This window comes from Panicum virgatum, chromosome 6K (genome assembly GCF_016808335.1).
Source record: "Panicum virgatum strain AP13 chromosome 6K, P.virgatum_v5, whole genome shotgun sequence".
Lineage (NCBI taxonomy): Eukaryota > Viridiplantae > Streptophyta > Magnoliopsida > Poales > Poaceae > Panicum > Panicum virgatum.
In genome coordinates, this window is record NC_053141.1 from 11,622,996 (window position 1) to 11,646,738 (window position 23,743).

The 23,743-nt window shown below is 46.7% G+C and overlaps 2 protein-coding genes and 1 long non-coding RNA gene across 3 annotated transcripts; 2 read left to right on the forward strand and 1 right to left on the reverse strand.

The window, feature by feature from the left end:
• Positions 1 to 700: 700 nt before the first annotated feature.
• LOC120713232 lies at positions 701 to 3,538 on the forward strand. The gene is made up of 5 exons (XM_039999228.1): positions 701 to 768; positions 838 to 1,760; positions 2,136 to 2,244; positions 2,570 to 3,225; positions 3,345 to 3,538. Exons 1-5 carry the CDS (start codon positions 701 to 703, stop codon positions 3,536 to 3,538), a joined length of 1,950 nt encoding a protein of 649 aa, XP_039855162.1.
• A 6,635-nt stretch (positions 3,539 to 10,173) lies between these two features.
• On the forward strand, positions 10,174 to 11,317 carry LOC120711750. The gene is made up of 2 exons (XR_005690466.1): positions 10,174 to 10,792; positions 10,913 to 11,317. It is a non-coding gene; the product is annotated as an uncharacterized LOC120711750 (long non-coding RNA).
• Positions 11,318 to 21,273: 9,956 nt separating this feature from the next.
• LOC120713920 ((R)-mandelonitrile beta-glucosyltransferase-like) lies at positions 21,274 to 22,971 on the reverse strand. The gene has a single exon (XM_039999879.1). It carries the CDS (start codon positions 22,966 to 22,968, stop codon positions 21,439 to 21,441), a length of 1,530 nt encoding a protein of 509 aa, XP_039855813.1. The 5' UTR covers positions 22,969 to 22,971; the 3' UTR covers positions 21,274 to 21,438.
• Positions 22,972 to 23,743: the final 772 nt, after the last annotated feature.

A 23,743-nucleotide genomic window follows, 5' to 3' on the forward strand; every position in this document is an offset into this window, starting at 1 on the left:
TACCCCCACCAATCACCGCACGCTGAAAAAATTGCCGGAGCAAAATAAACCGGCCGCCAGGCAATGGCGGCGGCGCATAAAAAAAGCACGGGCGAAGAAGAGGATCAGCAAAAGATGAGGTATGCTCATCTGGTAGTGTACTTTTGCACTTTGATAGGACTTTATGTACCAATGATCTGCAATTTGGTTGTTAGGGTTCTAGCAACATGTTAAATTCACAGGAAAACCTACTAAACCACATCCTCTGCACAGAGAAACGGCAACCCCAAAAAGGTGTTCTACAAACTAAGTTCATCAATTTGCTTGCTACGGATCTGATTGCTGGATGCTTTGCACCCATGTCCACTGCATGGTGGGATGTGCCTAATTGCTCCACTTTGTCCACTGCATCCTCCAAAATCCATAGTTGTATACCTGAAAGGTTGCACATAGAAAACTGGATTAGCGTTGTTTGGTACTGAGAAAGTAAAGAATTGCCAGCACAAAAATGCTGAATTGCTTGCACATAATATATGATTTGCCTGATATGACTAGGCCTTGTCTGCCAACTAAAATCGATATAAAGGCATGGCTAGGGGTTGATGCCTAACATGGCTGTTGCTTTGATGCATCTCAAAAAAAAACTTTCATGTTGCGTGCCTGTAACAAAAAAAATGCTTTGTCCAGGTGAATTGAAGAAAAGAAAAAGACAAATACGATAATGGATCTGAACGAGCTCCCGCCAGATTTTGATTATGATTTTCTAGATGAGTCAGAAGCAAATCCTTCGTATTGCACTTAGATAGTTCCTTGTGGAGGGGCAAAGACGGTTCATGACACTGAACATGCTGCTGTCAGCAACAATGAAGGTCCTAATGGTGATGGTATTGGTGCTATTGGCAACAATATAGCTGTAGATGCACCTACAATGGATGTCAGCAACGATGAAGGTCCTAATGGTGATGATATAGGTGCTGTTGGCAACAATATAACTGAAGATGCACCTACAATGGTTGATAACACCCAAGATGTGGCTGTTGCGGAGGATATTTGGTCCACACTTCCTGTGCCGTACACTGGGCAGACATTTGGCACTAAGCAGGAGGCAAGAGCGTTTTACAACTCATATGCAAGAAGAATTGGGTTCTCAGTTCGTACAGGCACTTCGCGGCTATCTGGTCCAGCAAGAGAGCAAAAGAAGGTGATGTTTGTTTGTAACAAGGAAGGGCATGGTAGAAAGGGGAAAGAGGAAGTACCTCCTGCTGAATCTGATGATAGCAATTATGAGATTGGAGAATCTGAAACTGAGAATAACAATGAGGGAAAGGGCAATGCAGACATTGATAAAAAGAAGCAGCTGGATGGTGGGAGGAAAAGAAAGAGGGAAAAAATGTTGCATACAGATTGCAAAGCAAGAATGGTTGTTAAGATGATTGGTGATAGGTGGCATGTGATCTATTTTGCTCCAGATCACAACCATGACCTTGTTGTAAAACCTTCCCTGAAGAAGTTCATGAGATCTCACAAAGGCATCCCTAGGGAGAAAAAGGAATTTATTGCCTTGTTGCATGGTTGCAATTTAAGCACTGGGCGCATCATGCAACTTATGAACGAGTTCTATGGGTCTGCGCAGCTAGTTCCATACGAAGGGAAGGATGTTGGAAACTTTCACTCCACCATTCGGAAAACAGAAAAGTATCGGGACATACAGGAGATGCTGGACTACTTTAAAGAACTAGAGAAAGAAGATCCTAAGTTTTTCTACAAGATTAGGCTTGATGGTGAGCACAGGGTTGAGAGCTTGTTTTGGGTTGATGGAGCAGCCAGACATGCATACATTGAGTCATACCATGATTGTGTGTCCTTTGATGTAACATACATGACAAATATGTATGATATGCCCTTTACTCCATTCATTGGGATCAATAGGCATGGGCAGTCATTCCTATTGGGTTGTGCCTTCCTAAGGGATGAAAAGACACCTAGCTACACTTAGTTATTTGAAACATTTCTAGAAGTAATGAAAGGCAAGGCGCCGGTGAGTATTATCACTGATCAAGATGCTGCAATGAGATCTGCAATTGCTAAGACATTCCCAAATACTAATCACCGGAACTGCTAGTGACATATTATGGATAAATTTTCTTGGGCGATAGGACCTGTTTTGGCTGCAAATGCTAAGCTGGAAGATGACTTCAAAGAGTGCTCAAACCACACAGTGAATCCTGCTGAACTTGAAGCAAAATGGGCAGCAATGATAGAAAAGTATGTGTTGCATGATGATGTGCACTTTCAGCACCTATATACGATAAGGAGCAATTTTGTGCCAGCGTTCTATATGCACTGTTTCTACCCTTTCTTGCAGTCCACTCAAAGGAGTGAGGGGTTCAATTCAGTCCTAAAAAGGTATATCAACCCGAACATGTTTGTTCTGCATTTTGTTAGACAATACCAGAAGATTTATGACAAGTGTCTGGTAGCACAGGATGGGAAAGACTTCAGGACAGATGACAGGGATAGGAGAAGATGGTCTAAATACCATATTGAGAAGCATGCATCTACTGTGTACACCAAAAAACTTATTCTATAGATTCTCTAAAGAGTTTGAGAAGACAGCTGAATATGACGTGAGATCGGGAAGTGAATTCCAATACTATCTGGTGCCCAACAACAACTTTGTTTATGGATACGGAAAAAGAACATATCTTGTGACAGCGATTGAGGATGAGGGCAGCTATTACTGTGAGTGTAGCAAGTATGATAGGGATGGGATAATATGCTGTCACATTATGAAGATAATGACAAGACTTGGTGTAAAGGCAATACCTGATCGCTACATATTGAAAAGGTGGACACAAGAAACATGTGATGCAACTGAAACTGCTGATCCTAGTGCGCATGTGGAAGCTGACTATATAGCCCGTGGTATGCCACTTAGCAATAGGAAGACCTTGTGGTTCACCAATCTGTCTACTACGTTTGCAAGGTTGCCTGCTAAAGGGTGTGAATCTAGAGAAACTTATACTCTTGTCGATATTCATATCAAGGAGATGCGCTCTGCACTTGATGAAATTAAGAGAAGAAAAAGACCAAGTGCACACAGGGGGTGCGCAACAACTCAGCCCCCTAAAGCAGCTGATGTTGCTATTTCTGCAACTGAAAATGCGACAGGGATACAACCTACTTCTGCTGTTGCTAATGAAAACATTGTTGCAACTACAGGACTTTTGCCAGCATTACCATTAGGTACGTAGGGACCCCCCCTCTACTGACAAAACTAGTGAAAAACCCTACTTAAAAGTTGCTAGTTAAAAGTGGATGCATGAAAAAAAAATCTGAAAACATATGAAAATCTTTATTTTCAGAAGTTGGTGATGGCGGTGGGTCTCCTGGCATTCCTACTGCTGCTGCAATGTCAGACCCTGTCGGCAACCCACCAAGGTCAAAGGTGAAGGGGCGTAAGAAGGAGAAAAGGCTAAAAAAAGGTATGAATGAAGAGGCAAAGAAGAAGAACAAGTGTGGGATCTGCAAGTCCAGTGGTTGTAGAAAAGCTTGTTGACGCTCCTTAGCGCCCCAATTTATGTACCACAAGCGCACGGATCGTGGTAGCTTTTCCCTTAGAGTACTCCCCCAAGGTTTATTAATCTGTGGATCGACAAAGAACTACATAAGGTTTTCCATCTAATCTAACGGATCTATCCTAACATGAAGCATAGATTCCATATAAACTGAACACTTGATAGATATGAATGAAGCATAAGTGTTCATCACACCCACAACAGTAGATGAGATAACACAACCAAGGAGCTAGGGCCTTTCGTCTCTAGGTACGGTCCTAGTCAAAAAGGTGATCAAAACATAGATTGCATCTCAACTAAAGGTACACAGAATCATCTCTCAGAAAGGCGGCTCGCAAGCGGCCTACTTTCCCAAGGTCGTCGGTGCGAGGTGCATGTTGACGCCAAAGGTTTCCCAAAGCTTTACCCCAAACGCCCACCAAGTGCTCTTACTCAAAGCTCCTCCTCTTGGTGGTCGCGCAACGACTCCCATGGTACTCGCCATCGATCCTATTCCACATCATGTCATTGCTAGAACTTTTCCCTCTGCCATGCTGTCACCACACCGGAGTAATCAACCAACTAGCTAAAACACGCTACCTCAACGTATCCGCAAGATATAGACTAATCACCACGAATAGATCTAATCTTACTATGAACATATGGATGCATCACATATGAGAAAGAAAGCATGCATTGAAGTAGACCAAAGTCGAGACAACTAGAATAAAGAGTAGATTGATATCACCATCGTGTGTGTACATACCCCGAGGAATGTTGGGGATGACTCCCGAACTCCACCATGGGACAACCTCGCAGGGAGGCCATGGTGGCTAGGGGTGGCCTAAGCCATCTCCTAGGTACCCTCGAAGACTCACGGTGGCCGATAGCCTCCTTTGGTGTTGGCCCTAGGTTTTCGTCGAGTTCTGGGTGGATGGATACCGCGAGTTGAATAAGGTGCGAGCTATTTATGAGCCGAGGAAGCCACCGGTCGAAGGGGAGGCCGAACCGCCTCGGAAACAGGCTAGGCCGGCCGGCTCATGGGCCTAGGCCGGCCGGCCAACCCTCTTTCGGGCCCGCCTCGGTCTCATCTTTCGCGTGTAGACTCCTCGCATCTTCTAGAGTTTATGTCCTTCACGATTGCACCCTTTTGGACGTCGTTATCTTGGAGTTATCTTCGAGGAAAGGAGAGGATAGAGAATCCTTCCTTAAATCTTCATTTGCTTTGCTTATTCTTGAAGTATCTTGATCTCATCTTCATGGGTTTGGTCCTTTGGGCTCTCTTGGAGGATGGATGTGCATGAATGGGCTTCGAATCAACATGGGCTTTGGCCTTCATCTTTCTCTGTGTTAGCGCTCGATCACGGGCCTCGTCATTTCATGCTCCAAAATAGGCAAAAAACCTGCAAAATCGAAGTTCTTCCAAAATATATGTGCAAATGTGAAAATGACCAATAATTAGGCCGGGGTTAGGACGGTTAGTGATTTTGATATTAAATTCATGCCATTATCAAGGATAAACAAGGGATAAAATGGGTACTTAAGGAGCGCCAACATAATTTATGTACCGCAAGCGCACGGATCGTGGTAGCTTTTCCCTTAGAGTACTCCCCCCAAGGTTTATCAATTCGTGGATCGACAAAGAACTACCTAAGGTTTTCCATTTAATCTAACGGATCTATCCTAACATGAAGCATAGATTGCATATAAACTGAACACTTGGTAGATATGAATGAAGCATAAGTGTTCATCACACCCACAACAGTAGATGAGATAACACAACCAAGGAGCTAGGGCCTATCGTCTCTAGGTACGGTTCTAGTCAAAAAGGTGATCAAAACATAGATTACATCTCAACTAAAGGTACAAGGAATCATCTCTCAGAAGGGCGGCTCGCAAGCGGCCTACTTTCCCAAGGTCGCCGATGCGAGGTGCATGTTGACGCCTAAGGTTTCCCAAAGCTTTACCCCAAACGCCCACCAAGTTCTCTTACTCAAAGCTCCTCCTCTTGGTGGTCGCGCAACGACTCCCATGGTACTCGCCATCGATCCTATTCCACATCATGTCATCGCTAGAACTTTTCCCTCCGCCATGCTGTCACCACACCGGGGTAATCAACCAACTAGTTCTTTGGCCTTCGTCTTTCTCCGTGTTAGCACTCGATCACAGTCGTCGTCATTTCATACTCCAAAATAGGCCAAAAACCTGCAAAAATGAAGTTCCTCCAAAATATATGTGCAAATGTGAAAATGACCAATAATTCGGCCGGGGTTAGGACGGTTAGTGATTTTGATATTAAATTCATGCCATTATCAAGGATAAACAAGGGATAAAATGGGTACTTAAGGAGCACCAACAGTGGTCATAATGCAGGGATGTGCGCGAAGAAAAATGTGGAATAGGGTATTTAGGGGATCTATGGTGGTGTGGAACAGTAGCATATCATATTATGTACTTAGATGCTTTTAGTATTTGATATAGTTGCCTATTGGGATGTACTGAAATGATTGTACTATTTGATATAATTGCCTATTTGGAAGTATTGAAATGCTTATGAGAATGTGAATGATGATATTGCCTGTTTATAAGTACTTAAGTGCTTCTAATAATTGATATAATTGCCTGTTGTGAGGTACTAAAAAATGCTTATGAGAATGTGAAAAGGATCATACCTATGTCAAGTTTAGAATACTTTGCCACTCTGCGTCGTTTTCTTCATAGTTTAGCCAGTTGTATGTCCATATCTTGCGTATATTTGATACATCTTTCTCATTTAAAGTGTAGACATAGCGTCCATCCCAATATTGAGCATGGAGAAGCATATGAAATCCACAATCATGGCTGCGAGCATGGAAAAAAAGCACAGAAAATACAGGGGCTGTGTGAGTTTTTTTTACAATAAAAAAATGAGCTGGAAGTAATATTAACTTACATGTTGGTCTGCTTTGGAACTGCAATGTCCACAAGCTCATAATCGTCTATTGCATAGTCACTATCGCCATTATTGATATTCCACAAGAATTTTATTCCAGATAATACTTTGTTGCAGCATTCAGCCAATTTTGGATCTCCCAAAGTCCTCAAAGAGTTGATAAGTTCAAACCTTTTGTTTCGCAAATTAAGCACAATCATGAAATAATGGCCTGAGTGTGCATCATCCTGAACCAACTTCTGCAGAACAGGGAAGAATATATGTGTGTTTTTTCCACAACAAGTTAGATGATTGAAAAAAAGAGAAGCGAGACTGTAAAAGAAAGGAAAAAAGGTGCGCACATACCAACTGTCGGTGGTGTAGGTTATTTGTATCCTTTTGGAACGCATGTGTAACAGCAGCCATACCAGTTTGGTTATTTTGCAAAAGAGTCTGCATGGGGGTTTGTGACAAAAAATGTAATGTTGCTGCTATTTTCTACCAGGTAAAGCAAGAGGGAAAAGAAAAAAAATGAAGTGCTCTACTTACTGTAACATATAGCGGCATGACGAATCTGGTTGCACCCCTTTTCTTCTTGCCATTTAGCACATAGATGCCAACCTCTGCAATAGTGTTTTTCAACTTCCCACCTGGTTTTCATTTGCGGACCTGTTTTTCTTTATACTCTCCATAATTTCCTCAATCTTTGGTGCTGAACCATGGATAATGTCATACTTATTCTGCATGAAGTTAATAGCATCAACATCCAGCTCATACTTTACTTGATCACCCCCGTTTGGTAAATCTAGGATGTCGGCAACAGCTTCTGCTGTGACAGCAATCCTACCCCTCCCTGGAAACACCAGCTCTGACCTCTCGGAATCAAAACAGTCCACAAAGAGCCATGAAGCAAGACCCGTCGGCATAGTGGAGCAGGATATCTTTGGCAGACCATCAAAATTCACTTCCTCTATCATCTTGCGTTGTGGAACTGTCAAACTTGAATATAGCTTGACAAGCCTGGCAGGCGATGCTCTGTTTCTTCGGGACTACAGAAAATGAAAAGACAAGATTAGTTATTAAAAACTGTCAAACAAAGGATGGGTTAACAAATAGAGAGAAAAATAGTGCACCTCCATATTAGATGGTTGGGTGTGGCCATGTTGCCGCTTCTGCCCTCTTGCCATTGAAACCCTGCACATTATTAACGAAAAATATTAACTGATGCAGATTTAGTTGTAAAAGTGGAAGACATAAAAATATCATAACCCTGATCAACTTGTACAAAAATGGATTCATGCATCTAAAAAAGCGCGATGGGGGGGGGTGTAAAAACAGAAGAGGCAATTATGTTATTTGTTCTTGGGCAATTATAAATGAATGTTGACACAATTATAGCAAACAACTGGCAAATTCGATCGCTGTATGAAAAATGGATGCGCTACTTAAGACGAGGCTTGCTTGTTATTCTACGTGACTACAACAAAAAATACAGAAGCTAGCACACACAGGCCATGATCCACTTTGTTTGGAGTTAACATGCAGTCCTTATTCTTGCAAAAAACAAAAAAGAAGATAACTCTGATGTACTTGCAAATAAAATGTTTGGTATGCTTGTGTGGAACCCCAGAAATAAGAAAAAGGAAATTACATTGTTTGAGCTTAGGCAATTATAAATCAATTTTCATGCAAATATACCTGAAAACTGACCACTTGATTGTTGCATACAGAAAATGAATTTGTTGCTTACCACAACGGCTTGCTTGTTATTCTACGAGACTAAAACCTACAAATCACACGCTTGCATAGACAGACTGTGATCCACTTTTGTTGAAGCTACGTATAAACATACTAAAATGTAGTGTGCATGTGGGGTATTGCTTCTGTTTCCATGTATCCAGTGTGTGAAAATTCCCTTGTGGCGGGGATACAGTCAAGTTTGGGAATCACCAAAATTCGGAAAAAATGCTGCCCATTCCCCCCAAATCCTACGCTTCCAGACCACTAACCCACGTATTATTGTGGATGTGAGAGAAAAAAATAGCAGCACCCCTAATTCTCTGCTTTGAGCCACACATCCCCCAAATCCTAAACAAATTCTAGGTGCTGCTGTTGGCAATGCTGAAAAATCGCCCCCTCTGATTATGAACCTGCACTTCCGCTACATCAAAACCTAGAATATATCTGCACAAATCAAAATCATTGGGGGGCGAGCTAAAACAATCATCATTCCAAACACAGTGCAGAGCCTGAACCAAAAAAAATACAGGGGCTCCGTGGGCAGAGGATTGGGGAATGGAGGGAGGGGGGAGACTCACTTAGCCTGCTGTCTGCGATTTCCACTCGCCCCACGCACGTATGCTCCCGCACAGGTGGATGCCTCTGATCGCTCGCGCTGAAATCCATAAAAACCATAGCACATCAGACACCCGCGGCGGATATGGGGCATCGATTAGGATAAACAGGGGGAGCTGCGGGGCTTCAATGCGCGCGCACGGGGGAACAAGAGGGGGAATGCTCACCTTGACCTGATCCAGCAATTCCACGCACGAGCGACCCCCCTCCTCTCACTGGTCGGCGCAAAAATGAGACCAAAAAACCCCATCAGAGAAGCATCAGAAGAGGGGCGGATGCGCGCGCGTGTTGGGGATGAATCGCTCACCTCGCCGAGGGGTGTTGCGCCGCGGGTTCAGCTGGGCGCCATGGCAATGGGATGCGAGGGATTGGGAGGAGGAATCACCGGGCGATGCAAGCGGGAGGATGGAAGTAGAGAGAGGAACGAACCCTAGAGAGGGGGGTTGAAGGAAATGAACAGGCGCGCGTCCCGATGTTTTGAATAAATTTCTCCATGCCCTCCCCCTTCTAGAATGTGGGACCATCCCGGTCTAATGCCGCTTGTGCGCGCGGGGCCCTCTGTGTCGTTGGATTGAACGTGGACGCTGGATGAAAGCGGCCGTGCGATCGGACAATCGTACGGCCTGCTGTATTGAAGTCATTACCTAACTAATAACTACGTACTTTAATTTTCAGCCTCCGAGTACACATCAGATGTTAAAAAGGGAATGTTGGCAGTTGGCACCCAATGCAAGTGGCTCTATTTTAACAAGCAAGTTTAGGATGTGCGGTTTCTGTTTAGCAGTTGGGATGATTCCCATGGTCCAGTTGTGGGCATCATCTTTACTTGTGCTGGTTATTAGTTGTGCTCGGTGTTGGTTAATTGTTAGTTATTACTCTTTTTTTGCATGATTTTGTTAGTTATTACTTGTGTCTGATGTTGATGAGGTGGGTGAAGCTGGATAATCTTTTTTTTTCTGTTATAAAAAAAGTTAATTGTGCTTGTGTTGCGCGTGCCAGAGATCGATTGCGTCAAAACTGTTTTTTTTTTGAAACTGCGTCAAAGCTCTTGGTAGGCAGTGTCTGCGACCAAGTTAGGGGAAGGGTGGCCCCCGTTAGTTTATGTTTGTTACTTTGTCCGGTTTCCCTGCAATTTTCTCTCTCTCCTTCTAACAAATGTTGCAAGTTTATGGATTCTTTTCCTTTGCAGAGTTGAAGCAGGGCAGAGCCTTTTCTGTCTTGATCTTCTCTATCAACAATTCCCCTGTCGTGGTCAACGAGAAAGAAAGAAGCACGATTATTTTGTACAGTGTTCTGATTCTGCCGTGCTCCTCATCCCCTGCTGCGGTTGTTGAGCATCGCAACCGACCACCCTTCCTCCCTGTGCGCAGGTCAGCACACGCGCAGAAGCCAGCAGAGGCGTGCCGTCCCGGCCTGGCCGCGGCCGGTGGCGGCGCCATTTGGCTCAATCTATCCCACCCGCCGTCCGGCGAGCAAGGAGCGTTTTCATGGCACACGGGATCGAATTGAAAATTTCGTCCAATTGGGAGACGACGGCGAGGCAGCCGGCCGCCGTCCGCTGACAGCGACGACCGTCTCGCGTCGCGTGCGCATCCGGACGACGACGACGACGACGCGTTTAAGCAAAAGCTGCTACGCGTTTCAATTCTTTTTCTTTCTTTTTTTAATCAAAAACGCGTGGGCGGCCGGTTCTATATAATCTGCAGGGACCAGATGCTGGATCAGATCATAGTTCTTGCTTTGACACACGCATCATCCATCCGGCAAAACAGTGTGCTAGCAGCTGATCAATCGATCGAATCCATCCATCCGTCATGAGCTACCAAGCAGGCTACCCGCCGCCGGGCCAGCAGGCCTACGGCGGCGCGCCCCCGCCGCCGGCCTACGTCGCGCCGCCGCCGGCGTACCCGCCCACCCAGGATGGCGGGTACCAGCAGCAGCAGCAGCCGGAGACCACCAGCCGCGGCGGCGACGGCTTCTGGAAAGGATGGTGAGCTGAATTTCTTGCTGATCCTTCAGGCTTCAGCTTATTCCTGACATGCATGTGGCCTCTGATCTCTTTCGATGTGTTTGCTAACCCTGCTGCCTGCTGCTGTCCCTGATGTCTCAGCTGCGCCGCCGTCTGCTGCTGCTGCCTCCTCGACATGTGCTTCTGAGGACGACGACGAGTGGCGACACCAGCTAGTTGCTCATCACGATGATTCATTGCTCAATTTGTGTGGTTGTACCTTTGTTCAGTTGTTATTGTTCCATTTATTGGTAGTATGACTACTAGGAGCGTCACGGGTGATTTGTTGATTTCGAGTATGTGCTGGCTCAATGTTTTGAAGGTGTTTGTAGCGGTAGAATGATGTGTGTATTTACCAGAGTGAGTGTACGTGCGTGTTTGCGAGTTTCTACGTGTGTTTCTATAAAAAAAAAATTCACAGGGCACCGGGATGAATGGCATGTGTGTACGTCTGGCTCTGTAGTCCACTACGTGTACAAACTTCTTTTTAAAAGAATTTTCTCTTAATCATGTGCTTCTCATACTCCCCTCTCATACTAAATTTGGTGACCACATCTAACTAATAGTCGAGCTAAGGCCGGAACTTTCCATAATCTAAAAAAAATTAATAGTCGAGCAAATAATATGTAATTTGACCAATTCAATCATAAGAGTTGCAGATGTGGAGCCACTTGAAAGAGTGATTCACCCTGCAGGCTCCGACGGATATAATCCGAATGATGTCTTTGCGGGTGACCGCAAGTTTGGAGAGACACGGTCGATTTTTATCAATATGCTGGACCCCACACCCATGTGCTCCCGACCATATCTCCCTCCATTCCCTTTTCCCCTTATCTCTTTGCACAATTTCTCCTTCCCGGATCCAGCACACCTCCTCCAGCGTACCTTCTTTCTCCACTCCAGATCCGGCGCACCTCTGAGTGAGCGGCGCGGCGGCGGCGACGAGCGGCGCTGGGACCTCCGAACCCCAGGCGAGCGGCGAGTGGCAAGTGGCGAGGCGGTGAGCGGCGCGGCGGGGCCTACGGGGCCGGCGGCGCGAGGGGGGCGCGAGCCCGCTATTGAGCTCGATCTGGAGGAGTTCGCCGGAATCACCACTGCATGCGAAGCTCGTTGGAGTCCGCCGCTCCCGCGCTCTCCAGCTGTGCCGGTTCGATCCAGCAAAGCTCGTCGGGGACTGCCGTTGCATCGCCGCAGGCAATGCTCGCCGCACAAGCCGCCGGTCCGCTAGGGATGAAGCGCGTGGAGCTCGATGCCGCTTTGCGCCGCCTCCACGAGCGGCACCGCGCCGGCCCCGTGCCCCCGTGCTGCACACACCTTCGCAAAAAGCAATCATGGCTGTGGATCTATCCGGAGAAGAAAAAAGAAGCAAGGAAAGTTTTTTTTCTGTGCATACAAAATTTTTTTTAAAAAATATTAGCCGAGTTTTTTTTATTTGAATGTACATTTTTTGTTTCTTCTATTTGATAAATTTCTCTCTGTCAAAAATTTTTTCGTAATTTTTTTTATCTCACCAATTTATTTCTTGAAATTTTTTCTACCCACCAAATTTTCACTTGAAAAATTATTTGACTCATAAAAAATGTCTGAATTTATTTTTCTCAGAAAACGACAAAAAAGTTTCTAAAAACGGAAAAAAAATGCTGTTGGAAAATCGACCGTACGGACGCCTCCCGTACGGTTGACCGTAAACTATCAATACCCGGATATAATACCTTGTCTTTTCCTTAGAAATCTCTCTTGTAGTCTAGGGCCACCACAGGTTGGGCCGCATCACCTTCGGGTCCATTCAGCGCCCAAGTATGGTTGGGTTGGGTTATGTTGACCGTCAAATTTGGCATATGCTGAGGCCGGCCGGTCTGACCGGTCGGGTCTGTACAGTCCGAGTAGAATTAGATTTTTTTTGTAAAGAGTCCTCATGTAATCCTACTCGTGAAGGGGTACGTCTTCCCCGACCTATAAATATAAAGGCTAAGGCCGATTGAGGTTATTCCCAATTGAATCAATACAAAAAATCGCATTACTTTTACCTCTCAAACCCTAGTCTTTCCAACCCTAGATTGCTTTCTTCCTTCGTCCCGGCGGCGTTTGAAGACGCTCTGAGTGGCCTGCCGACCTCAGAGCAACCCTACTATCACGAGCTCCGACGGGGTCCCTCCCGAGCTCGCTGTTCTAGGTTTCCAGTGAGCCCCTGCCTGCACCTGTCAGACCGGTCGGCGAAACCGGTCAGACCGGTCCGCCCAGGGTTTCATGGGTGTTGATCGTTTTGACGATCGTTCGCGCGTTCTAGCGCACTCGAGTGTGTTGGCGCGATTCTGTGTCAACACACTTTTTGGCGACTCCGCTGGGGAATAGATTAATCTGGTTTCAAAAACCGATCTAGTCTAGATTCTCCAAGAAGATGGGTACTCATGGTGAGATCCACAATGACAACATCATCAAGGCGACCATGGAGGAGCTCACTGAAGAGGAGCACAAGGCCTACCTCATCGCTGAAGAGCACCTGAAGGAGAAGTTTCTTCAGGGATTCAAGAAGGAGCGAGGAGGCCTAGTCAAGAGGGTCGGGGAGTTCGTGATGCCATCGTTCAAGTTAAACCAAGACAAGGTCGAGGTACTTCCTAATGATCCCTCTGAATTAGTTAGGCAATTCTCTCTCATGGTAGATTCGAAAATATCTGCTGCGCAAGTAGCTTCGGGAGAGACTCTTGCTGGGCTTAATGATGAAATTGCAGCGCTCAAAAAAGGTAAAACTGTCGAGGGTGGCGCTCAATTCACGGAATCAGATTCGGCTAGCACATCTTTTACCCAAGATCAATTCTATGGGATGCCGCCGAACTCGTTTCCAGGGCAATCTCCGTTGCCGTCTACTGTTCATGTGCCACCGGTCCCACCGGTCACCTCGACCGGTCAGACCGGTGCAGGCGGTCAGACCGGTTACTCGACCGGTCAGACCGGTATGACAGGACAGCAACCAGTGCCCTCTGTACCGTACATGTCTAACCCTAGTTCGGTCATCTCTAGCCGAACTAATGAGATGGTGATGTATACAGGGCCTCATGCTACGTCACAGCAGGGATCTGGACCTCATCGAGGGCCGATTTCTAACACTAACATGGCTTACTCTGGTCCTACCATGCAACGTGTTTCATCTTCTCTGAATACTTCGGCCAGTGGTGCTTATCAGGCCGATTTTAGTAGATTTAAAGAAGATTTAGCCGGAGTACTTAAATCTGAACTTGGGATTGATATGGGTGGGTCGCGTTTATATCAAAAGTCATATCCTCCTGAGTTTGATTTTATTTCATATCTTGTTGGTTGGCGTATTCCCGAGTTTGTCAAATTCAATGGTGAAGATTCTCGTACGACTTGGGAATATGTTAGCCAATATGTCTTGCAATTGGGAGAAGCGGGTCTTAATGATGCCTTGCGGGTTCGTTTGTTTTCTTTGTCTTTGACTGGAACCGCTTTCTCTTGGTTTTCCTCACTTGCGCCGGGATCTATTTTAAATTGGAATCAGTTAGAGCGCAAATTTCATGATCACTTCTATAATGGGGAAGCCGAAGTTCGATTGCTAGACTTGACATCGATTAAACAAACTCGAGATGAAACAGTTTTGGATTACTTTCAAAGATTTAAAGCTTTGAAAAATTGGTGTTTTAATTCATTTCTTTCAGAAAAGGATTTGGCGGATTTAGCGTTTAATGGCTTGCGTTCTTACTTGAAGGAAAAACTTGAAGGTTTTGATTACATTATGGTTAATCATTTGCAAATGCGAGCTATTGGCACCGAATTTAAGTATAAAAATCTTAAAGATACTTTCAAGCCTCATCGGTCCAACACACATGTTCTTGATCCTGATTCGGATGGTTCGGACGATGATAGTAAGGAAGTATATGCCGCTGAATTTGTTTGGCCATCAAAGGCCAAACCCGGTTCGGTTCCGTCTCTCAAGCCGATTCAAAAGAATCGGCAAGAGGAGCCGAAATTTACTTTTGATGTTTCTAAGTGTGATCGGATTTTTGATGAATTGCTTAAGAATGGTAACATCCGATTATCACATGCTATTCCATCTCCCGATGAACTTAGGCGACATGCATATTGTAAGTGGCATAACTCTACATCTCATGCTACTAATGATTGTAATGTTTTTCGTCGACAGGTACAATCGGCCATTAATGAAGGACGATTGGTACTTTCTGAGATGCAAATTGACAAAGCTCCTTTCCCTGTTCATACGCTGGAATTGAACAATCCAAATGTGCTCATTCGGTCGGAACAAGCCGAAGGAGCTAAGGGGAAGCATGTTGTCATCGGTGATCCAAGACCGATGGATACAAGTGATAAAATCCTTGCTCGTGAAGTTGTCAAAGAGAAAATCGATGATGGCAAGGATACTTTGAAGATCATTGTCAGAAATCCCAGATTCGGGGGGCAAGGAAGTTCTCCACCAGAAAATCGGTCTGCTGGTCAGGCACGACCGGTCAGACCGGTGTCTACGACCGGTCAGACCGGTCCGACCGGTTAGACCGGTTCTTCCAACCGGTCAGACCGCCCTGGTGACCGTCCCCGGACCTTTAAGCCGAAACGTCCGGAAGTGGGTACTTGGAAGACCAACGAAGTGAAGGTGCAGGGAAGAACTGCTAATCAAAAGCCCACCTTCAACCAGTTGTTGAACAAGTATACAAAGGCCGTTCAAAATGATCGGCCGTTAAAAAAGAGACCGCGTTCACTGCCGCGTCAAGATCGTCCAGCGTCCCCAAGGAGGGAATCCAGCAGGCACAGAGGTGATGTTGTCACGTTATATCCTCCTTAGAAGATGTATGCTACCGTGCCGTGGATGCCACCAGCTTCAAATGCAACAAATCCGGCATGGGAGCATGGGGGGGATATGGATGCAGTGTTTCCCGATGCCTTATCCTCCACATTATCAAGGGGAAAGCTCCAGGATGCCAGTGCATGACCGATTGGGACCACGCCAATCCGGTCCAGGGCAGCAGGTTGCACCGGTCAGACCGGTACACACTGACCGGTCAGACCGGTCTCATCAGAAGCTGGGTCAAGCTCCTGTTCCAAGGTTTGAGTATCGCGTCAAAGAAAAGAGGGGGCAGCAGAAGACTATGGTTGATTCAGAAAAGCCCAAAGCCGATGTTATTCGAATCGGTGAAATCGAAGTGACCATAAGAGATACGGGCAAAAGACCGATGGATGTAGATACATCGGTTGATGTTCCTTCACAAAAGCCGGTCATGTCCAATGATCATGAGGCCGGTAGTAGAATGGGTGCAGCGGATAAGTACCATCAGCCTAGATGGTGCCCTTCAGGATTAACTCATACTCAAAAAAAGGAAATTGCAGCGCCTCCGCAACAAAGAAAAAAAGAAGGAACAGGAGAAGGAGAAGATGAGGGATGAGGAATTCAACAGATACATGCCTATGTTCCCTCAAAGCAAGGTGTGGAAAGCTAAGACAGCTGACCAGCCAGACAAACCGGTCGGACCGTCACAGCCGACAGGTCAGACCGGTCAGGAGGACCGGTCAGACCGCTCTGACCAACCGGTCAGACCGGTCGAGCCCAGTGCAGAGGCAACAGCCGAATCGGTGCCGCCCGTTTCGGTTTCTTCTGTTGATGAAGCCCCAGTAGTTCCTCCGACAGCTGAAGACGAGGAATTGGTAGACTACGAAGTGTCTCCAGAGCGCACCAATATGGAGATCAATGTGGTGCACTTATCTTCGGATTACTTCGTGGTTCCGGAGGAGGATTTGGCTCATCTTCAGTTCGGGCCCCGTGAAGCTGTGTTCCAGAAGCCAAGCGATAAAGACAATCATCTGAAGGCTCTTTATATGAAGGGACACATCAACGGGAAGCCGGTGACTCGCATGCTAATTGATGGTGGGGCCATTGTAAATCTTATGCCCTACTCGTTGTACAAGAAGCTCGGTGGCCAAGACGAAGACCTGATCAAGACGAACATGACCGTTAGTGGTGTTGGAGGGAGCGAGCCCCTTAGCGCCAAAGGAGTTGCTTCCATGGAGCTCACCATTGGAAGTAAGACGCTCGCTACAGCTTTCTTCGTCGGTTTGCATCGTTTACCAATTAAAGCCGGTTTTAGACCATATAAACAACCGGTTAGGCATTTCAATGCCATTATTTATGACCGAATGAAAACTGAAATTAATCATTTACTTGATGCTGGATTTATTCGGTCTTGTCGTTATGCTGATTGGATCTCTAATATTGTGCCCGTTGAGAAAAAGGATTCGGAGAAAATTAGAGTATGCATTGATTTTAGAGATCTTAATAAAGCTACTCCCAAGGATGAATATCCTATGCCTATAGCCGATATGTTGATCAACGAAGCTTCCGGACATCGTGTCATTAGTTTTTTTGATGGTAACGCCGGTTACAATCAAATATTTATGGCCGAAGAAAATATATCTAAAACGGCCTTTAGATGTCCGGGATTTGTCGGTTTATTTGAGTGGGTGGTTATGACTTTTGGTTTGAAAAATGCGGGTGCTACTTATCAAAGAGCTATGAATTTAATCTTCCATGATTTGATTGGTGTCATCTTGGAAGTATATATTGATGATATTGTTATTAAATCGGCCGGTTTAGATCATCATTTAGCCGATTTAAGAATTGCTCTTGAAAGGATGCGACGGTATGGTTTAAAGATGAATCCACTCAAATGTGCTTTTGGTGTATCGGCTGGAAAGTTTCTTGGCTTCATTATTCATGAGAAGGGAATAGAGATTGATCCTAAGAGAGTTGAAGCCATGAAGAAGGTTGAAGCCCCTACATGCAAGAAGGATTTACAAAGTTCTTGGGCAAGGTAAATTTCTTGAGAAGATTTATATCTAACCTGTCCGGGAAGATCGATGCTTTTACTCCTATTCTTCGGTTAAAAGATGAAACCGAATTTACTTGGGGGGCAAAACAGCAAGAAGCATTTGAGAAGATCAAGATTTATTTGTCTTCACCACCTATACTCAAAGTGCCTAGGAGAGGAGTGCCTTTCAGACTTTATGTGGCTGCTGAAGACAAGGTTATTAGGGCTGTTTTGACTCAAGAGACCGAAGGGAAGGAATATATTGTTACATATTTAAGCCGACGACTTATTGATGCGGAGACAAGGTATACATTTATTGAGAAGTTATGTTTGTCACTTTATTATGCTTGTACCAAATTGAGACATTATCTATTATCTAGTACTTGCGTAGTAGTATGTCAAACCGATGTAATCAAACATATGTTACAGAAACCGATTTTGAGTGGTAGAATCGGTAAATGGGCTTATGCTTTGGTTGAGTATGATTTGGCTTGTGAACCTTTAAAATCTATGAGAGGCCAAATTGTAGCGGATTTTATTATTGAGCATCGGATTAATGACAAGCATGATTTAGAAGTCGGCTATATTACTTGCACACCGTGGAAGTTGTACTTTGATGAATCGGTTTGTGATGGTGGTAAAGGGATTGGTGCTGTTCTTATTTTTCCAAATGGTGCTGTTTTTGAATTTTCAAACCGATTGGAAGAAGAGTGCACAAATAACCAAGTTGAATATGAGGCTCTTCTATTTGGCTTGGAATTCTTGCAATCCATGGGCGTGAAGCATGTTGAAGCCTTTGGAGATTCTCTTCTGGTGGTGCAGCAAGTATCTAAGGTATGCCAGTGTTATAATGGTTCTCTAAATGCATATCTTCATAAATGCCTTGATATTATTTCCTCCTTCGATGAATTTATTATTAAACATATACCGAGGGAAGAAAATGAAAAGGCAAATGCTCTGGCTCAGCAAGCATCTGGTTATAATGTTACGAAAAAATATTTCAACATTCGCAAGCCGATGCAAACGAAAGCCGAGTTTCTGGTTCTGGACACACCGGTCCGACCGGTCGGCGATACCGGTCTGACCGCCCAGACCGGTCTGACAGGTCCAGAGACCGGTCTGACCGGTGATGCAGCTGTTAGTTCTGATTCGGCTAAAAAAGATGATTCAATCGTCTCGGCCGAAACCCAGGATTGGAGGGTTCCTCTTATGTCGTATTTGAGAGATCCTGGTCGTGGCGCAGAGAGAAATATTCGGCGTTTGGCTTTCAAGTATGTTTTAATTGACAATGAACTTTATCGTCGAACTGCCGAAGATTTGCTCCTCAAATGTTTAGACTCGGATCAGGCCCGGATTGCTATGGGTGAGGTTCATGAAGGTATTTGTGGTACTCATCAATCGGCTCCTAAGATGAAGTGGTTACTTAGAAGAGCCGGTTTTTATTGGCCCACCATGCTATCCGATTGTTTCAAGTACTATAAAGGATGTGAAGAATGTCAACGGTTTGGTGATTTGCAATTGGTGCCTGCTGCGTTGATGCATCCTATTATTAAACCATGTCCGTTCCGAGGTTGGGGGTTGGATTTCATTGGGCAAATTAATCCTCCATCTTCAAAGGGGCATCGCTTCGTGTTGGTTGCTACGGATTATTTCACTAAATGGACCGAAGCGGTTCTTTTGAAGAATATGACGCATAAAGAGGTAATTGAGTTTATTACTGAGCATATTATTCATAGATTCGGCATTCCACAAACTTTGACAACGGATCAAGGTACTTGATTTATATCAAAAGAGGTGCGTGCCTTTGCCGAATCTTACAAGATTAAATTGCTCAATTCCTCTCCATACTATGCTCAGGCCAATGGGCAGGCCGAGTCTAGTAATAAGATTTTGATCAAACTTGTCAAGAAGAAGATAGAAGAAAATCCTAGGAGGTGGCATGAAGTGTTATCCCAAGCATTACTCCTTTGAGCTTGTGTATGGTCAAGAGGCCGTTTTACCCGTTGAGATGAATCTGGACGCATATAGATTAGCAAAACAAAATGACCTCTCCGCTGTTGATTATCATGATATGATGATGGATAATATTGATGAGGTGACCGACAAGCGTTTGAAGGCTTTGAAGGAAATTGAGAAGGACAAGCTTCGGGTGGCTAGAGCCTACAACAAAAAGGTAAAACTTAAATCTTTTCTGGTTGGAGATCTAGTTTGGAAGACAATTTTGCCTCTTGGGATGAAAAGCAACAAGTTTGGTAAATGGTCGCCAAGTTGGGAGGGTCCCTACAAGATTATCAAGGTTATCTCCGGTAATTCATATATGATGGGGACGGTACAAGGTGAGCGTCTACCTAGAACTATCAACGGGAGGTACTTGAAGAAATTTTATCCTAGCATATGGCAAAGTGCATGAAGACAAAGACGGCCGGTATTATATATCGCCCTTAGTTTTATTTTAGGACTTGTATGCTCTGTGTAAAACATGTACATCGGGATAGTTCTTGCTTTTTGGCTTGTGAAACTCACCAAAAAGCAGGGGGCATATGTTGACAGCCAAATTTATCATATGCTGAGGCCGACCGGTCTGACCGGTCGGGCCGGCCGGTTAGACCGGTCGGGTCTGTGCAGTCCGAGTAGAATTAGGTTTTTTTGTAAAGAGTCCTCATGTAATCCTACTCGTGAAGGGGTACGTCTTCCCCGGCTATAAATATAAAGGCTAAGGCCGATTGAGGTTATTCCCAATCGAATCAATACAAAAAATCGCATTACTTTTACCTCTCAAACCCTAGTCTTTTCCAACCCTAGATTGCTTTCTTCCTTCGTCCCGGCGGCATTTGATGACGTTCTGAGTGGCATGCCGACCTCAGAGCAACCCTACGATCACAAGCTCCGACGGGGTCCCTCCCGAGCTCGCTGTTCTAGGTTTCCAGCGAGCCCCTGCCTGCACCGGTCAGATCGGTCGGCGAAACCGGTCAGACCGGTTCGCCCAGGGTTTCGCGGGTGTTGATCGTTTTGACGATCGTTCGTGTGTTCTAGCGCACTCGAGCGTGTTGGCGCGATTCTGTGTCAACAGGTTAGGTTTGGACACGCCTCAAGCTTCATGGTGGGCCGACCTAAGCCCATCTTGGTTCCTTCCCAGCTCCTCCATCTTGTCACCGTGACGCCGTTGCAGCATGGTCTGCTTCGGTGCTTCCTTGGCTATCGACCATCAATGGGGTCCAACATTTGAGAGTAGCAATAATTTCTTCTTTGTTCCGGACACTGCAATACTTTGGCAAGGAACTGAAACTGATCATTTAAACAATGCAGTAAAGAACTCACCTGATGCGGAGGACCAAATGAAACGTGGAAGACAGGGTGTGCTACAAGGACGTAACTGTAATCTGTATGCTATAACCCCAATCTTTCAGCACAAGCTAGGTAGCTTGTGATCGACTCATTTTCCCGACAGAAGCTTGGACAGAAGGTTGCAATTTCAAATGATCCTTCAGTTCCTTGTTCTGGATTAATGTTTCTAACAGTTCATCCAAGAAAATTAATGTTTCTATTTTCTAATAACGCTGTTGTGCTCTGATCAATTGTTGCTGCAAAAACACTGAACCATCATCAATTTAACTCCACTTGAACCAAGCACCCAGATCAACCATAGCACAAGACTATATATACTGCTCTTTTTTTTACTCGCCTTCCACCCGGCCAATGGTTTGGAAGCCAGCCCTCTTGTTCATCACAAGCTAGTACTAGGGCTACTAGTGCAGAAATGATTATTGTTCGATGGCCTACCGCCGATACACCGTAATTATTTCAGGAGTCTGGTGAGCCGCCGGCTCCGAGCGCTTTCACCATGGCCAGCAAGCTCTCGTACGACGACCCGCCCGGGCACACGGCCTTCTCCGCCTCCGCCTTCCACCTCGCGGCGCGCGCCCGGATGCCCTCGCTCTCCATCACCGACCCGATGAGCCTCGCGACCTGCTCCCTCCTCACCTCGGCATCCAGGCGGAGCCCGACGCCCCACACCTCGCACGCGTACTTGCTGTTGGTGTACCCGTCCGCGAACCTGGGCCAGCACACCACCGGCACGCCGGCGGCGAGCGCATCCAGCGTCGAGCTGCTGCCGTTGTGCGTCAGGAAGCACCCCACCGCCGGGTGGCGCATCACGCGCTCCTGCGGGCACCAGGTGGCCACGTAGCAGCGCGTCCCGGAGAGGAACGCCGGCGGCAGCGCGGCCGGGCCGCCGCCGCCGGGGACGAGGTCGTCCCGGACGACAAACAGGACTGGGCGCCCCGCCGCCGCGAGGCCCCACGCGAACTCGGCCAGCTCTCCGGTGGTCAGCGCGAGGAGGCTGCCGAAGTTGGCGTACACGACGGAGCCCGGCGCCCGCGCGTCCAGCCAGGCGAGGCACGCCGTGTCCTGCTTCCACGGGCTCAGCATGGCGATCGGATCGTCGGTGTCGATGTCGGCGTCGGTGTGGTGGAGGTGGCGGCGGAGGAGCAGACCCAGCGGCCCGACGGCGTAGACGCGCGGGTACTCGGCGCGGAGCGCGGCGAGGCCGGCGGCGTCGAGGATGTCGAAGGTGTTGAGGATGAGGGCGCCGGCTCTGGTGCAGCTGTTGGCCTCCGTGTCGTTGAACCGGAGGCTGAAGTCGTCGGCGTCGGTGGTGCGGACGAAGCTGGAGACGTCGCCGAGGCAGATCGGCGGCACGCCGGGGATCCAGTCGATGATCGTCTTCTCCAGGTGGCCGTTGGTCAGGCAGCTCGCGTCCTTGAGTGGCAGGTAGCCCCTCTCCCTGAGCTCGCGGAGCCTCATCTGGCAGGAGAGCGACGCGGCGGTGCCCACCCAGAACACCATGCTCGGGACCCGGAGCTCCCGCGCCACGTCCAGCGCGAAGCTCATCAGCGCCGTCGGGATCACGCACGTCACGGGCGGCGGTACGCCCGCCGCCGCCGGCGTGCTCCCGTCCCGGAGCCGTGCGACGAGCTCCCGCAGCGCCTGCGCCGCCGCGCCCCGCTTGCTGCTGGTGGCCTGGGACAGGGCGCGGTCGCGCTCCAGCGGCGTGCCGCCGCCGCCGCGGTCGGCGTCGAGCAGCCCGTCCGGTATGGTCTCGAACCGGAACGACGACGGCGGCGGCCCGCCTCGCGGGCTCGGCAGGCCATCGTCGACGGCCTGGGCGCTGCGGCGGCGTTTGTGCTCCGTGCTGACGAAGGTGACGAAGACGCCGTGGTGGTGAAGCATCTGGGCTAGCTGCAGTGCCGGGTTGACATGGCCCAAGCTCGGGTGCGGCACCACCACGACGTGCGGCTGCGGCTGCGGCTTCGCCATTACTGGTGTTTGCATCGTCTCCGGGCGCTTCCTAATAAGTTGGCTTGGCTCGTGGGTGGATCTGAGTTTATATAGAAGCTAAGTGGCAAAAAAAAAAAATGTTTCGATAATAACAGAGTACTCCCTCCCTCCGTCTCCTTTTATCTATCATTTTCAGCGTGCGTGTCTTAAGTTTAATTTAATTTGTAGAAAATACGTACAACATTTATATGTCTAAATAAATTTATTAAAAAACTATATTAAAAGAATTATCTAATAGTATCAATCATAAATATTAATATTTTTTATTATAGTTATTTCTCGATAAGCGAGAACGACAAATATTTAGAAACGGAGAGAGTGCAAGTAGTTTGTTGGAGATGCTCTCCGAGTTGGGCCTGAACATTTGTTTCTTTCACAAGCAGTGCCTTGTTGTTGGGCAGCTCGAGGCTGTTGGAGTATGCGGTGCTGAATTGAGATCTAATGTCTGCACCATAGTACGCTAGCTCATATTACGAACCAGCGCACACTGCTCCAACAGGCAATGTACGTGAATGGTTTCTGTTGGGCACGGCTCCATTGAGTAACCGTTGTTGGGGCTATGCGTTTCTGTTGGGAATTCCATGTGGTCAGTTGCTAGTTGCTACTGCTGGTCCTTGCACAACGAAATGGACAACCGGTGTTGCAACCTGAAATCATGGACCATTCCCATTCATGAATGCATGCATATTCAAGAAACTGAAACCTATTCATGAAGATACAATTACGTGTGAAGAAAGTGTTGAGAAGCATGGTTGCATGGACAAAAACA